General features: G+C 54.4%; 1 protein-coding gene across 2 annotated transcripts; it reads right to left on the reverse strand.

The window, feature by feature from the left end:
- Positions 1-1,035: 1,035 nt before the first annotated feature.
- LOC115638252 (lithostathine-1-like) lies at positions 1,036-15,195 on the reverse strand. 2 transcript variants are annotated; one of them, XM_030539937.1, is made up of 6 exons: positions 15,141-15,195; positions 11,650-11,729; positions 6,109-6,254; positions 5,686-5,823; positions 4,049-4,163; positions 1,219-1,381 (listed from the first exon to the last, which is right to left on the reverse strand). In XM_030539937.1, the coding sequence occupies exons 2-6, from the start codon at positions 11,714-11,716 to the stop codon at positions 1,314-1,316; spliced, it is 534 nt and encodes a 177-aa protein (XP_030395797.1). In that variant the 5' UTR covers positions 11,717-11,729; positions 15,141-15,195; the 3' UTR covers positions 1,219-1,313. The 2 variants fall into 2 exon arrangements, with proteins under 2 accessions (XP_030395731.1, XP_030395797.1); XM_030539871.1 differs by lacking the exon at positions 4,049-4,163 and having other exon boundaries at positions 1,036-1,381.
- Positions 15,196-16,356: the final 1,161 nt, after the last annotated feature.

Consider the following 16,356-nt stretch of genomic DNA (forward strand, 5'->3'; position numbering starts at 1 on the left):
TGTCTGGGGAAGGAGGAGTGGGCAGGCTGGGGTGTGATGGGGTGCAATGGTGAGAGCAGCTGGTGTGAAGTGCCCCCGGTGAAGGGCCAAGCTGTGAGCTCTGTGTATCCAGGGGCAGAGTGAATTAGTGCCCACAGGGAGCTGGGGTCTCAGCAGCCACTTCACTGGCACAGAAGCCAATTCCCCCTCGGCACATTCAGAGAGGGGTGAGCATGAGACCCTGAGCCTCTCCCCACTCAGGGGGTCAGCCCCCAAGGGACAGGACCCACCCCTACACCCCCACAGCTGGCTAGACCCCTCCAAGCGGTGAGCTCCAGGGACTGGACAGCGTGAACGGCCCTCCCCTCGAGGTGCAGAGCTGGGGATGCCTCAGCCACACTAACAATGTTCCCCCAGCCCCATCCATCCCACAATCCCCAAGTGCATCACAGACACTCCTGGTGTTACCCTCCCTTCCCCCACACATGGGCGACAGGTCGGTGTCATTAGCCCCCCAGCACAGACTGAGATGGGGAGGGGCTTTCCCCACGGATGGTCACGGAGGAAGCCGATGGCGGCCAAGCCAGGAATGGAACCTAGGAGTCCTGGATCAGTCTGTTGTTGGTATGAATGGGCTAAATGTGCACGGAGCCCATGTACCCCACTGTACGTGTTCCTCTCAGGGCCTGATCCCAGGCGTCTGCTGCAGCTCTCAGCTACACGTTCTTAGTCCTTTTGCTCCAGCAGTGGAGGGCCCTGGTGTTTACACCACAGACAGACACACCCCTGCTTTGAGGGCTCCGTGTCCCAGCGGAGATGAGAGCAGGAAGAGATGACACCAGGACGGTGGGACAGAAGAGAGAGAGAACTCTGGTTAATGCAGGGAGACCAAGTCCTGTCCCTTAGCCTAAAGGCCCGGCCCAACCTGCCTCCCTCTGGGGGTCCCTTCCTCTCTTCCAGTGGGAACTGGGAGATTCAGGACAAAGTTGGGGTGGGGGCTGGATGGACTCATCTGCACCAGGGCCAGGAATGGGACAGAGGAGACACACACAGACCTGCATGCTCAGGAGAGTTTATTCTTGGAGTGGGCTGCAGCCATTGAGGGGAAGGGAGGGAAGGGGCAGGCGTGTAACTAGAACAGAGACACTTAGGGGAAGAGAGTTTGCAGCTGGGGAAGTGAGATCTGGTCTCTCAGGGAGGGAGGGGACTGGCCCTTGAAGCAGCAAAAGCATCCGAATGTCTGGGACGTTGTCTGATCACGGCCAAGGAGCTCAGTTCTTTTACATTGCAGGTGCTGAGCTCCCACTTCAGGCACAGGCGAGTCACTCCCCTCGCTAGCGTCGATACTTGCAGATGTAGGCGTTCTGCTTGTTACAGGAAGCATCATTCCATTCCTTGAAACCTAGAAGGTAAAACAGAAATCACTGGGGCAGGGGAAGGGTGAGTGGGGCCATTCCTGCCCTTACAGTGCCCCCTGCCCCCCCTCCATTGCACACTGCTGAGAGAAGACCCCAGCTCTTGGGCTTGAGGCTGTGAGGATGAGGAGGCTGGAGATGAAGGCTCACGTACCTCAGACAGGGACAGGCTCCATCGTTCCCTGAGGGATGCTGTGTCAGCGTGAGAGTGGAAGACCCTCTTCTATTGTGCTGGAATGTGTCTAATGAGAGCACGACGGGGCCTCCTGGTGCTAGGTGCTGTGTCCATGCACACACTGACAGACAGTCCCTGCCCCAGAGAGACTGCAGTCTAAATAGACAAGAGGTGGGAGGGGAAACTGAGGCCCAGAGTGGGGAAGTGACTTGCCCAAGGTCACCCAGAAGCTCAGTGGCAGGGCTGGGAACAGAGGCCAGGTCTCTGGAGTCACAGTCCTGTAGCTGTCCACTAGGCCACACTGCCTCTTGATCTGCGACTTCTGTTACCTTCCATCCCCCCCAACACCCCTCAAAAGGCCACAAAGGAGAGCACAAGAGCCTTGGCTATGTGCCAGAGGAGAGACAAGCTCAGGAAGGGGGACGCCAGCTCACTCTGGGCTTACTGAGCCGGCCCTACCTCCATCTCCTGCACATCTGGGTATGGGCATGGCCCAGAGGCAGCACTAAGGATTCTGGTTAATGGATTGTTGTGAATTTCACCCTCTCTCTGTGACGCTCTGTACCTCAGAAGAACACCAAGCACCCCCATGTCCATGCTTGTAAAATGATTGTGTGGTGTCCAATGCAAAGTTCATCATGTCGGGTGTCTTCGGAAGGCTCATGGTGCACCGAGCATTGCTGTTATAGTGATGTTATAGGTTATAATTTCATGTTTGTAGTTATGAGGCTAAAAATGTATCTTCATGGCTTAAAATAAGCCTAGGGAAAGCTCTCCAGGAACAGAGGGGCAGTTCACACCTCATCAGGGCATGGATGGGACAAACCCAGCCCAGCTTCGCAGGAACAAAGGACACTGGCCTAGGCAGCAACAAAAGGATCTGTTGGACTCTCTCTGGAGTGAGTCACCTCCCTTCCCTTGGGCAGTTTGGGACTGTGATGAGGTGATGCTCACCTGACTCTGTGGGGGGGGGCAAAGCGAAGAGGATGAAGAAAGGACATGATAAAAGGGAGAGATGTTTAACATGCTCTTCCTCTCTCTTCCACCTCCACCTACAGACACGACAACCAAGCGACTGAATCACTGATCAAAGGGGAGAGCCTGGCTGAAGGGCAACCAGGCTCCTGGGGTGAGAAGCATCTCAGTTTGTAAGGGCAGTGAAAGTGTTAAGATCAGCTTAGAATGCATTTTGCTTTTGTTTCATTTGACCAAATCCAGCTTGTTGTGCTTTGACTTAAAATCATTTAAAATCTATCTTTATAGTTAATAGATTTGTTTGTTTGTTCTACCTGAAGCAGTGTGTTTGGTTTGAAGCGTTTCAGAGGCTCCCCTAGGGATAACAAGCCTGGTACATATCAATTTATTTGTTAAATTGATGAACTCTCATAAGCTTGCAGCGTCCAGTGGCCATAACTGACACTGCAAGGCAGAGGTTCCTAGGGTTGTCTCTGGGACAGGAGATATTGGCTAGTGTCATTCGGTTGCACAATCCAAGGAGCAGCTTACATGCCAGAGGATGTGCGTGAACAGCCCACGAGTGGGGTTCTCACAGCAGAGCAGGGTCAGGCTGGCTCCCAGAGTCAAGGATTGGGGTGACCTAGCAGATCACCAGTCCAGATAACACCAGAGAGGAATGTCACACTCTCCCATTCGCAGAGCCACAGACCTGGAAGCGTTATTCAGGAACCTCTTCCACATTTGTTCTGAAAATTTTTCACTTCTACTGTTTGCTGTGTGTGTGACTGGTTATGCAGGTCACATGGCATTGCTCCCGCCCCGTGATTGGATGAATGACTCTTTTTCAGTAGGAGATAATGGAAAAGCAAATCCTGCCCAGTGTGAGTCTGAGGGAAGGATCATTTGTGCCAACGCTGCTGAACACTCAAACTCCATCGGAGGCTGGGTGAGTCATGTGACTAGCATGGCCTATGAACAATGAGTCACTCATGAATTGGTGAATAAGCTTTCCCTTTCAGCCAGTCTCCATCCTACCCAGCCCTGGCCTCTCCAGCATAGGAGCTACGTGGAGGTGTGGCTGAAGCCACTGTGCTCTGGCCATCCCGATTGTTACTGCCCTGGGGCTGCTCTAAATTGCCCTGGGTCCCAAATAGCCCCCTCGTTGCCTCCAGAATCAGTTTGGCAAAAATCACCAATGCACCAACTGAAGAACACAAACCCCACCTAGATATCAGCTAGTGAGCAATACTTCTGCTCTGGTCTTTCCCTTTAACTGAGCATCTGGGGCCAAATGTACTGTATGGCCTGTCTCTGACAGGGGATGAGCCTCAACCTGGGACCCGTGGGGGAGGAGTTACCAGGTGAGATCAGGGGATTATCTCTGCAGAGCGGCAGTGTGAGCTGAGGGAGAGAGGCAAGGTGCCTGGACAAGAGGCCATGTCCGCAGACAGAGGTGGAGGGAGTGGCCAGGGTCCTGTCTTGGCTTCTTTGCTGGTGCATGTGCGTTTGAGCATCTGCTTACCCGTTTGTCTCCACAGCTCACCACAGTACTCGCTGCCACCCTGGTTGTTTGGTTCCCCGATTTTCCAATTACTGTAGCAAAAGCGGGAGCGATCTGTCCACCTCCAGCGTTTGTTCTGCAGAGACAGGAGAGAAAGGTCGTGGGGTCCCGGGGAGAAGAGATTGTGGTGATAAGGCACCATAGAAACACCTAAATCCAAAACAGAAGTGCCCTCCACAGGCAGAGGGAGAAAGTCTGGGAAGGGCCGTGGAGCAGTGGGTGGAGAGAGGGCTCTGGAGACGCTGATCTAACAGTAACACTTAGCACATGAACTTCACCTTCTGCTTCAAAGCTCTTTGCCTGAATTAACGAATCTCCTTGCCATGAAGCAGCTGCTCTGGAGTATGTTCTAGTCCCTAATGGCACGACCTGCCGTGTGGCATTGGGGGTTTAATGTGGGTGAGCTCATCCTGTATAAGCAAAATGAAAGTGCATCTGTGATGGAGATGCTGGATGGGTCAGGGAATGGGACACGGGGCCTTTCCCCTTCAGTGGGCTCAGCCTCAGTCTGACCCCAAGTTAGCAGGACTGGCTACCTCAGTAGAATCAGAGAAGGGGAAAATGGGGCCTTTCACCTCTAGGGGTGCTGGCTCTGCCCTGGCCCCAGCTCATGGGGGGACTGGCTGGCTTTGGGGGCCAGAGTGCTAGTTCCAATCCATTGCCAGGCCAGGGGGAGCTGGATGGCTGAGGATACTAGAGAATGGGATACAGAGTTTCTCACTGCTCCCTCACTGGGTCCAGTCGAGCCTGGGGTCTGGGGCAGGGGATCCAGGACCTGAGTCTGTGTGCACTGTTTGGGGACCCTCCTGAGCCCAGCGCCTCCCTGAACAAAGAGGGGAGAAAGGAAACTAATGGTGACAAAGCTTCAGGCGGAGCGTGACAAGTTTACGAATGGGGTGGTGTGATGGGGTTGCTCGCCATAGCACAGGCTGGACTCGGTGACCCAGAGATTCTTTCCAGGCCTATGTTCATAATGGCTCCTTCCCCCTCTGGGGTCTCCTTCTCAGCCTGTGACTGCTCCCCCTTCGTCTCCCTGCCCTAAGGAGCTGGGGAGTCTCCTACAGAAAACCAGGCGAGAATGGGTTCCCCTAGCTGAGGGGGTGACCAGCAGTTTCGGGGCAGTGCAGAGGTCAAGGGGGACAGACTCAAGTCTTGGGCAGGAAAACGGTTACTAGAAAACTTGGAGAAGGTGGAGTGGAGATGGGATGTGGGGTGTACGGGGAGGGCCTGGCACGTTGCGTGAGCTGGGAGCGGGGAAGGGAAATGGGGCAGTCATTGGAGAGGCAGGTGCAGGTCCAAGTTCGGTTTGATGACCAAGGAGAGCAGGGCCTGGTTGTATTTAGAAGGGAAAAGCCAAAGGAGAGTCGGAGCTTACGGAAGGATGGAGATGGAAAGGGAGCGGGAGGGCAGGGGTTAAAGGTGAAGTACAGATGGGAGACCCTGGTGCCCATGACAGGGGGAAGGGGGTTAGGAGATGGGGAGGAAGATCCTGGCAGCCCCTATGAAGGACTTATGGAAATGGTGTCTGCACAGCACCCGGGGCACAGAGTCATGGGGGGGAGCAGCTGCCAGGGGCAAGGCAGGCTCCGGGCACTCACATGCTGGGGGTTGTGGAGTCCGATCCACACAGCATCCTTGGAGCCTGACTGGCTGATGTATCTGGCCACCATATTCCCTTCTGCCGCAGAGAGAATGGAGGCGAGATGGGCCCCATTGTGGAGATACTGACACTGCACCTGCAAAGGGACATCAGCAGAGTCTGTCACTGCCCCTGCACGAGGACACTGTTTGGCACTGGCGTGGGGTCCTGCCCCGCCAGGCTGCAGCAGGAGCAGGGATGGCTTTGAGGGGAGAGAGCCCTCTCTCTGTGCCTCTTTCCGAGCCCCAGGGCCTGGCACCAGCCACGTCACCTCTGCAGGGATACACCCAGGGGCCAATGGTGATGTCACCAAACCCCTTCAGTCCCTGGCCCTGCCAATTAACCCACCTGACCCCACAGATCCCTGGGAAGAACCTCATACCTCAGCCTCTGACCAGGCCATCTTTTGGGGGAAGAACCTGTAGCAACGGCGTCGGAAGGGCTGCCAGCCACTGCGACAGTACCTGGCCTCTACTCCTGATCCGAGAGAGGAGTTGGGATGGGGAGAGAGGACATTGCGGGGAGAGGCTGTTTTGGAGAACAGAATGGATGCAGAGATGTCAGTTGTCGTCATTCCAGCTTCTCAGGATCTCAAAAATCCTGTGAACTTTTGACTTCTCTCAGAACAGCCACTATCTCCTATCACATTCAATGAGGCTGAAGCCACTCAGTTAAAACAGCTGCCACTCCCTCGTCCCCTTTGTCTGTGGCAGTGCGACTGTCCTAGTAAAAATTACCCCTGTCTCCGTTCCCAAGAGGACAGGATCTGGGCTGCCCTCAGGGATGATGGTCACCTCCTATCTTCTGTGCAGGGGTACTGGGGAACCTGAGGGGGAGGGGTAGCAAGGGGGTTAAGTGAGAGTACACAAGGGACTGTGGGGTGAAATAGGGCCGCACTGGGTGTCATGGGGACACTGGTGAGGCTGGGAGCAGACGGGAGGTTGGGGACACTGGAGTATACTAGAGGATGAAGGGACGCCACACACCGATCTGCCAACCTAGTGAGGAGGGCTTGAAACTAGGTCTAAAAGGGGCAGGTGACAAAATCCCATGGGTGACCTTAAAAGAAATGTTGAGGAAGGGGGAACAGAATATAACAATAGGATCATAGAAGCAACAAGAGGGGTAATTTGTGTGGGAACCTGCTCTACATCTCAGATGTCTATACACAAATGCAAGGACTATGAGACATAAACAGAAGAACAGGAAGTATTAGTATCTAAGCTAAATTATGACTTAATCGGCACCACAGAGACTTGGTGGGATAAATCTCACGACTGGACTATTGGTAGCGAGAGGTCTGGCTTGTTCAGGAAGGACAGGCAGAGAACAAAGGGAGGAGGTGCTGTGTTATACACCAATAATATATCCACTTGTTCTGATGTCCAGAAGGTGAGATGCAGGCCAGCTGAAAGTCTCTGAGTAAAGATAAAAGGGGAAAAAACAGAGGTGATGTCATGGTAAGTGTTTACTATAGACCACCATGTCATGGGGAGGTGGATGAGGCATTTATAGGGCTAATAACAGAAATATCCAACGGACAAGACCTGGTAATAATGGGGGGACTTCAGTATCCCCGATATCTGTTGGAAAAGTAATATGGCAAAACATAAAATTTTCACAACACTCTTAGAATGTATTGGGGAGAATTTCTTATTTCCAGAGGTGCAGAAAGTAACAAGGGGAGCAGCTATGCTAGATGTAATTTTTACTCACAGGAAGGAATTGGTTGAGCATCTGGATTTTGAAGACAATTGGGTGAAAGGGATCATGAAATGACAGATTTCATGATTCTAAGGAAGGGAAGGTGTGAGAGCAGCAGAATAAACAAAGTGGACTTCAAAAAGCTGATGTGGCAGTGTAGGCACACCCTATCTCCTGTTGGGGGGACAGCGGGTGCGTGGACACCACAGTTACTGTGTACCTGTCTTGGGCCCTAGGCTCACCATGCTGAGGTCCAGGGGTCTGAGTCAATACAGCAGCCCTTGTGTTCAGGGCAGCGTGGCCTAGCATCCAGAATCAATATAGCAGCCCTCAGATACAGGGCAGTGTGGTCTAGTGGCCAATACCACAGTCGTGGGGATGGAATTTCCTCCACCCATAGTGTGCGGTTAACCCCTTCCAGCCCATTGGGGGGTAGGCACACCCTGTCACAGCTGACTTTAAGAAACTCAGAGTACTTATGGGTAGGTCCCATCAGAAGTAAATCGGAGGGGAAAAAGAGTTCAGAAAAGCTGGCAGTTTCACCAAGAGACAATATTAAAGGTACAACAGCACATTATCCTGATGCAAAGGAAAGAGGAGAACAACAGGAGTCAGAGGCCAGTATGACTCCATGAAGAGCTCTTCAATTACCTGAAAATCAACAAGGAATCCTACAAAAAGTAGAAACATGGACAAATTGTGAAGGAGGAGTGCAAAGGAACAGCACAAGCTTGTAGGAACAAAATCAGAAAAGCTAAGGCACGAAATGTTTGCATCGAGCAAGGGACATAAAAGGCAATGAGAGGTTCTGTAAATACATTAGGAGAAAGAGAAACATGCAGGAAAGTGTAGGTCCACTACCTGGCTGGGAAGGAGAACTAATAACAGATGGAATTGAGAAGGCTGAGGTGTTTTGCCTATTTTGCTTCAATATTGACTGAAAAAGTCAATTGTGACCTAGGGTGACCAGACAGCAAGTGTGAAAAATCAGGATGAGGGGGAGAGTTTAATAGGAGCCTAGGTAAGAAAAAGACCCCAAAATCTGGACTGTCCCTATAAAATCAGGACATCTGGTCACCCTAATTGTGACCAGATACTTAATACAATGGGGAGGGAATGCAAGCCAAAATAGGGAAAGAACCAGTTAAAGAATGTTTAGATAATGTATGTTTCACATAGGCATAGCTTAATGAAATTCATCCTAGGATACTTAAGGTATTAGCTAAAGCAATCTTGGAATCATTAGCAATTATCTTTGAGAAGTCCTGGAGGATGGGTGAGGTCCCAGAGGACTGGAGAAGGGAAAGCAATGTAACTATCTTTAAAAAGGGAACAATGAAGCTCGGGGCAATTATAGACCAGTAACCTAACTTTGATACCTGGAATGATAATGGAATAAATTATTTAAAAAATCAATTTGTAAGTATCTAGAGGATACTTGGGTTATAAGTAATCACCAATATGGAATTGTCAAGATCAGATTGACATGCCTTGTCATGCCAAGTCAACCTAATTTCCTTCTTTAACAGGGTTATTGGCTCCGTGAATGGGAGGATGCTGTTAACTTCATATACCTTGATTTTAGTAATGCTTTTGACACAGTCCCACATGATTCTTTCATAAGCAAACTATGGAAATGTGATCCATATGAAATTTCTAGATGGGTGGGTGCGCCACTGGTACTCAAAAAGTAGTTATCAATGCTTTGCTGTCAAAAAAGGTAACATATCTAGTGGGGTCACTCGGGGTCTGTCCTGGGTCTGGTACTATTCAACATTTTCATTACATATTTGTATAATGGAGGAGAGAGTACGCTTATAAGTTTTGTGGATGACAACAAGCTGGGAGAGGTTGCAAGCACTTTGGGGGGCAGGACTAGAATTCAAATGGCCATAACAAATTGGAGATTTCGTCTGAAATCAACAAGATGAAATTCAATAAAGACAAGTGTGAAGGAAGGAAAAATCAAATGCATCAGTACAGAATGGGGACTAACTAGCTAGGTGGTAGCACTGCTGAAAAGGATCTGGAGGTTCTAGTGAGTCACTAGTGGGTGAATATAGGTGAACAATGTGATGCAGCTGAGAAGAAGGCTGATATCCTCCTGGGGTGTTGTGACGGTGTATACAAACCCCACACTGGGCAACCAGGAGTTAAGGACATTCCACATCTGTAGGAAATGCCCCAGCTGGAGGAGAAGTTAAAGGACAAGGGAGCAGCTCATTTGGTGACGGAGCAAGGAAGAGAGCAGACCTGTGACCTGCAGCTCCAGCAGAGGAGAGATGAGATGAGGAAAAGGCAGAATCTCTCCCCACAACAGCTGCCCAAAGGTCCCTAGCTGAGGGAAGGGAGGACCTGTTACAGAGACAGCCTGGGAGGAGAGTATCCCCCTCTCCCATGGGCTCTGAGTTTTACTAATTCTCTTGCATTTGGTTTGGACGGCCCTAGAAGGGTAAGGCCCTAGGGCTGATCTGGCCCAGGAAGGGGGCCATACCGAAGGAGGAGGCAGTTGCCAACCCAAGAGAGGTAGAGCGCTACCTCCTGCATGCAGCTGCCAGAAGGTCCCTGTCTGGGGACAATCGCGGGGGTGGGGGTGGGAGGAAATGGCCCAGGGAGGACAGCCGTAAGCAGCTGTGGCTGTGAGGCCACTGAGAGCCCTCAAAGGGTCCTGGGTCGGAGCCCAGTGGAGTGGGAGGGCCTGGGCTCCCCTGCCAACAAACCCCCAGTAAGTCATGGCCCTAAGCCCTGACCACTAGGGGACGCTCCCTACTGACCAGCCCCCGAGCGAGGACTGTCACAGGTGTGTTAACAGGAGTGCTGTGTGTGAGACAAGGAAGGACATTGTCCTGCTCTGCTCCGCACAGGCAAGGCCTCAGCTGGAGTTCTGTGTCCAGGCCTGGTGCCACACTTTCAGAGGGACGTGGATAAGATGGAGAGAGTCCAGAGGAGAGCAACAGAAATGATCAAAGGTTTAAAGAATCTGAGCTATGGGGAAAGGTTAAAACCTGGGCATGTTTAGTCCTGAGAAAAGAGACTGAGGGGGACCCGAGAACAGCCCTTAACATACGTGAAGACTGTTATAGAGAGGGTTGTGATCAATTGTTCTCCATGTGAGCTGAAGGCAGGACAAGCAGCACTGGGTTTAATCTGCAGCAAGGGAGAGTTAGGTCAGATATTGGGAGAAACTTTCTAACTCTCAGAGCAGGGAAGCTCTGGAACAGGCTCCCAAGGGAGGGTGTGGAACCTCTGTCACTGGAGGTTTTTAAGACCAGGTTGGACAAACCCATGGGAGGAGGGATAGCTCACTGGTTTGAGCATTGGCCTGCTTAAACCCCAGATTGTGAGTTCAATCCTCAAGGGGGCCATTTGGGGGAACTAGGGTAAAAATCTGGGGATTGGTCCTGCTTTGAGCAGGGGGTTGGACTAGATGACCTCCTGAGGTCCCTTCCAACCCTGGTATTTTATGTCAGTGATAATCTAGGTTTACTTGGTCCTGCCTCAGTATGGGGGGGCCTGGCTTAGGTGCCCAGTGAAGGCCCCTTCCAACCCTACATTTCTATGATTCTCTGAGAGCTGAGGCCCACAGAGGGAAGGGAATGCAGAGAGCTACTGACCGATGGGTGGGGGAGGGATTAGCAGTATGTGGAGTAACTGCAGAGACTTGTGGGGCTAAAGGAAGGAAGAGGTGCCACAGGAGAGAAATAGTCTATGGTGCCAGGATTTCCCTTTGGAGGGGAGAAAGAGGGAAGGTTTTGGAGTATCAAAATCAGAGGGATGAAGTTGACGAAGAGGCGCCATTTTGAGCCCAATGAAAAGAGATGGACATGACTCATTTGGGACATTATTGGCACAATCTGTTCCCTGGGTAGGATGGGACCCCGCACACAGAGGGGAAAGTCACTCCCTAGGCAGCAGCGCGAGATGGGGAGGGTTCAGCTCCCAGCCTGTCTCTCACATTCAGCCCCAATGGGTCCCAGGGATTCCCTCTGCATTCACAGCCAGGAGGAGCAGGAAGCAGCCTCTCTCCTCGGGCAGGTGCTGAGCTGCTGGCTGGGGTCTGGATTAATGGGTTTGGTGGAGAAGGGGCTCTGGGGACCCAGCTGCGAGGGCTGCTCCCCTATAGCGGGGCTGGAGGCCCCTGAGTCAAATGAATTCACTTCCCATTGAGGGCAAACAGCACCTAGGGGCTCCAGTTTGGAGGGGCCAGGCAGGGACTCACCTTCCAGTGAGGGGCTAAAGATCAAGCAGCTGAGGAGGCAGAAGCTGAAGTAGGCGACTGGCCCCATCTTCTCGCTTCTCCTGGAGGGAAAACACACCAGGGAGATGGGGCCATGAGAGCCTGAGACACCCCAGAATGATCACCCCCATCCATCATGGGGCTGGGCTGGGCTGGAAGGGCCCTGAGAGGGATCCCAGCCCCCAGCCCTGGGGCACTGAGCTCGGGGCCCATCTTTCTGGGTCCGAAGGGCCTTTCCTCTTCCACCCCTCACTGAGCTGGGCCCCAGGGACAGAACTGGACACCCACCACGGAGCCAGGTCCCAGCTCCTCAGTGGCTGGGCTCTGCAAGCAGCATCTCCAGGGACTCCCCAGACCAGGGCTGCAGGTGGGGAGAAGGGGGGTCAGCAGGGAGGCCGTGGTCACTCAGACGGGACCTGGGTCCCAGGCAACAGGGTCCCATTTGCAGAGCAAAGCAGTTCTCAGATGCCTTCTCCCACTGCCCCTCTCTCCCCAGTGCTGGGGCTGGCAAGTCCCCTAGATAGCCACCTACATAGAACTTGGGGGGAGGGTGCAGGTGGCAGGAAGGGAGAGTTTTGGAGAGGCCCCAGTGCAACCAGGATGGAGGCCACTCTGTGTGCAGGTGGCTCATAGAAAACTGCTGCCTCCCCCTATGGGGGAGCACAAGCTAAAAGGAAGGACACGTGGGTGCCCCACATGCAGGGGCGGTTCCAGGTACCAGCGCACCAAGCAGCTCCAGGCACAATGGGGGGACCTGCCGGTGGCCATGAGGGCGGCAGTCAGGCTGCCTTCGGCGGCATTTCTGCAGGAGGTCTGCCAGTCGTACGGTTTCGGTGGCAATTCGGCGGCAGGTACACCGAAGGTGCGGGACCGACGGACCTCCCGCAGGCGCGCCGCCGAAAGCCGCCTGCCTGCTGTGCTTGGGGCGGCAAAATACAGAGAGCCACCCCTGCCCGCATGTCTCCCAGGCAGCAGCTTCACTGCAGCGGGCAGGGTCCCAGCGGCCAGAAGAGGCTCTGGTCTCTCCCCCTTTCTGCCTCCTGCCCAGGCCGGCTGTGGGGGGCACTTGACCCTGCATGCCCCTCCCCCAACACATCCATCTCGTCCCATGGAAAGTTCTGGGCAGAGCCCCAGGGAGTCTAAATCAGCTGGAGTCCCCCTGAAGTCAGTGGGGGATCCCCAGTGGGTACAGGCTGCTGTGGGGCTATTGGAGTCCTTGGGGTCAGAGCCCCAGAGGGTGGGCGTTGCTCAGAGCTCCGCTGGAATCACCGGGGCTAGAACTCCAGTGGGTGAGAATTGGCCAGAGCTCCACGTGGGTCACTGGACTCACAGCAGCTGGGGCCTGGCCCCCATCAGTGCAGGATAGAACAGCAACTTTCCCAATTCCCAGCCCTCAAGCCCGGGGAGCACTCGGCCCATCACGTGCCCTGTGCTTGGCTCCTCAGCACCCTGAACTGAGTGTTGTCATTTCCACCTGTGCAAAGAGACTGTGAAATGCACCATCCTCCCTGGGCGGCGATTTACACGTACCAGGCCCTGGTGTAAATGGTGACGTATGGAGCCGGGGACAGTCAGGTCCACGAGGACTGGATTGCAGGTGCTGCCTGTGGCCGAGGGGTTGGCCCTGTTCTGGGCTGCCCAGGCTCCCTTGGATCCATCTTTCTGCTGCATTTCAAGGGAGCCCATTACCCTGCTATGTAGGTGCTGACTGTGGCCCAATGAAAGCGGTGTCAGACTTGCCCCGAAGTGACTCTGATCTCACATGTCTGTGGTTTGGCTGCTTGTGTCTGGGGCTAGTGAGGCTGTTTAAAGGCCAGGCACAGCACAGACCCTGTGAATTCGTGACACCTGGTAACTTCCCTCATCTCATTTCCAAGCACCAGCTGACTCCTACTGTGAATTTTATGCATAGATTGCAAGGCCAGGAGGAACCAATGGGATCACCTGGTCTGACCCCCGTAAAACACAGGCCAGAGACCTGCCCCACAATAGTGCCTAGAGTGGAGCTGTTAGAAAAACATCCAGTGTCGGTTTTAAAATTGCCCATGATGGAGAATCCACCACAACCCTGGGGAAGTTGTTCCAGTTACTCTCACTGGCAAAAATTTCTGCCTCATTTCCAGCCTGAATTTGTCTAGCTTCAGCTCCCAGGACTGGTCCGTGTTACACCTTCGTCTGCTAGACTGGGGAGCCCATTGCTCAATATCTGTCCCCATGTAGGTATTTAGAGACTGGAATCAAATCACCCCTTAACCTTTTCTTTGCTCAGTTGAACAGATTGAGCTCCCTGAGTCTAGCACTGTAAGGCAGGTTTTCTAATCCTTTAATCCTTCTTGTAGCTCTTCCCTGACCCCTCTCCAATTATCAACATCCTTCTTGAACTGGGAACACCAGAACTGGCACAGGATTCCACCAGCAGTCACACCACTGCCAAACACAGAGGTAAAATAACCTCACTGCTCCGACTTGAGACTCCCCTGGTTTTAAATCCCAGGTTTGCATTAGCCCCTTTGGCCGCAGCTTGTGCTGGGAGCTCATGTTCAGCTGCTTACCCACCGCTACCCCCAAATATTTTACATCGTCCCTGCCTCCCAGGACAGAGGCCCCTATCCTGTAAGTCTGGCCTGTGCTCTGTGTTCCTAGGTGTCTGCATTTACATGTAGCCATACTGAGCCGTATTGTTTGCTGCACCCAGTTTACCAGGAGATCCAGATCGCTCTGCACCACTGACCTGCCCTCGTCATTATTTACCATCCCCACAACTCTGTGCCCCCTGCAAACTTAGCAGTGCCGGATTTATGTTTCCTTCCAGGTCTCTGATAACAATGTTAACTAGTGTAGGGCCGAGAACTGATCCCTGCAGAACCCCACTGGAAACAACCCCCCCATGGTTGGACTATTCCGCTGGGGACACCCAGAGCTGTGGGCCCCCGTGTTACCCCACGGCCACAGCAAGGGTGAGCTTGGCTGGAGATTAGACTCTTTGTCAGCTCCCTGCCACGCCAGCCTGCTCTGCTGAGGGGGTTCCCCCCACCTCTTCTGCTTCCCAGCTCTGACTTTGGGGGCTCCCCCCGAACATCAGCCCTACCTGCTCCAACGAGGTGGGGGCTGGAAGGGCTTGTGCAACATCCCTGGGGTGGGGAGAGCCAAAGGGGGATGAGGGCCAGGGGCCACCCTGCAGGGGGTGATATGCCAGGCCTCACAAAGGGGGAGACACCCGGTTCAGTGCCAGCCAGGGAGGGTGGGGCCCTGGGCACTGCTCCCTGGGACAGGACACTCAGCTCTGGTCCTTGTGGGGTGGAGGGCTGGGGGCAGGGCTGTGGGGGTGGAGAGCCAGTTAGACCCTGTCCCAGGGTCCAGGCAGCTCACACAGGGCAAGTCCAGCCACCAGGCCCCATCCCAGGGCTTGGCTGCCAGCGAGAGCCCAGCACCCAGTACAGAGGGGAGAATGATGGGAGGGGGCAGGGACTCACCTGTCCGTCTGTCTCTCTTGTCTGCAGTGCTGGGTATTGGAGTTCAGTCTGGGCTGGGTGCTGGGTCCCCGGGGAGTTTATAGCCCAGCAGGGGGGAGGGTTTATGGGGTGGGGAAGGAGGAGGGTAAATTTGGAAATGGGACCAGATGTGACAGTTCAAACCCAGTGATGGCACAGATAAGAGATGACAATCTGCCGCTGCTTCTGCTCAGCTTCCTGCTGCCCCCCGAGATGCCCTGGTGTGGCTGGTGGGGTGAGCGTTATTGCTGTTGAGTCACAGTCTGGCACTGGGAAGGGGGCTCTGGGGCAGGTGCTGAGGCAGATGGATGGCCCAGAGGAGCACACGGGGCAGATTTCTGCAGGGATGATGTGATGGGGGGGACACAGCAATGGTTTAACATCCTGCCTGAGTGACCCGCCTCCAACACCCCTGTCCCTGAGCACCCAGCTGTGAGCCCCCACCACCCACCCCTGTCCCCAAACACCCACCACCCACCCCTGTCCCTGAGCACCCAGCTGTGAGCACCCACCACCCACCCCTGTCCCCGAGCACCCTGCTGTGAGCACCCACCACTCACTCCTGTCCCTGAGCACCCACCACCCACCCCTGTCCCTGAGCACCCAGCTGTGAGCACCCACCACCCACCCCTGTCCCCAAGCACCCTGCTGTGAGCACCCACCACCCACCCCTGTCCCCAAGCACCCAGCTGTGAGCACCCACCACCCACCCCTGTCCCCGAGCACCCAGCTGTGAGCACCCACCACCCACCCTGTCCCCAAACACCCAGCTGTGAGCACCCACCACTCACTCCTGTCCCTGAGCACCCACCACCCACCCCTGTCCCCAAGCACCCTGCTGTGAGCACCCACCACCCACCCCTGTCCCCGAGCACCCAGCTGTGAGCGCCCACCACCCACCCCTGTCCCCAAACACCCAGCTGTGAGCACCCACCACCCACCCCTGTCCCCAAACACCCAGCTGTGAGCACTCACCACCCACCCCTGTCCCTGAGCACCCACCACCCACCCCTGTCCCTGAGCACCCAGCTGTGAGCACCCACCACCCACCCCTGTCCCCGAGCACCCTGCTGTGAGCACCCACCACCCACCCTGTCCCCAAACACCCAGCTGTGAGCACCCACCACCCACCCCTGTCCCTGAGCACCCACCACCCACCCCTGTCCCCAAACACTCAGCTGTGAGCACCCACCACTCA

Source organism: Gopherus evgoodei, chromosome 1, assembly GCF_007399415.2.
Source record: "Gopherus evgoodei ecotype Sinaloan lineage chromosome 1, rGopEvg1_v1.p, whole genome shotgun sequence".
In the NCBI taxonomy this organism is placed as follows: domain Eukaryota; kingdom Metazoa; phylum Chordata; order Testudines; family Testudinidae; genus Gopherus; species Gopherus evgoodei.

What these genes read in the sequence shown, in the direction of transcription:
- LOC115638252 (XM_030539871.1), bottom strand. Translation starts at nt 11,716, where the DNA reads ATGGGGCCAGTCGCCTACTTCAGCTTCTGCCTCCTCAGCTGCTTGATC. An exon ending in CTTTAGCCCCTCACTGGAAG is followed by an intron (nt 6,255 to 11,649) that starts GTGAGTCCCTGC and finishes TCTCCAAAACAG; the next exon opens with CCTCTCCCCGCAATGTCCTC. An exon ending in TGGCCTGGTCAGAGGCTGAG is followed by an intron (nt 5,824 to 6,108) that starts GTATGAGGTTCT and finishes GTCCCTTTGCAG; the next exon opens with GTGCAGTGTCAGTATCTCCA.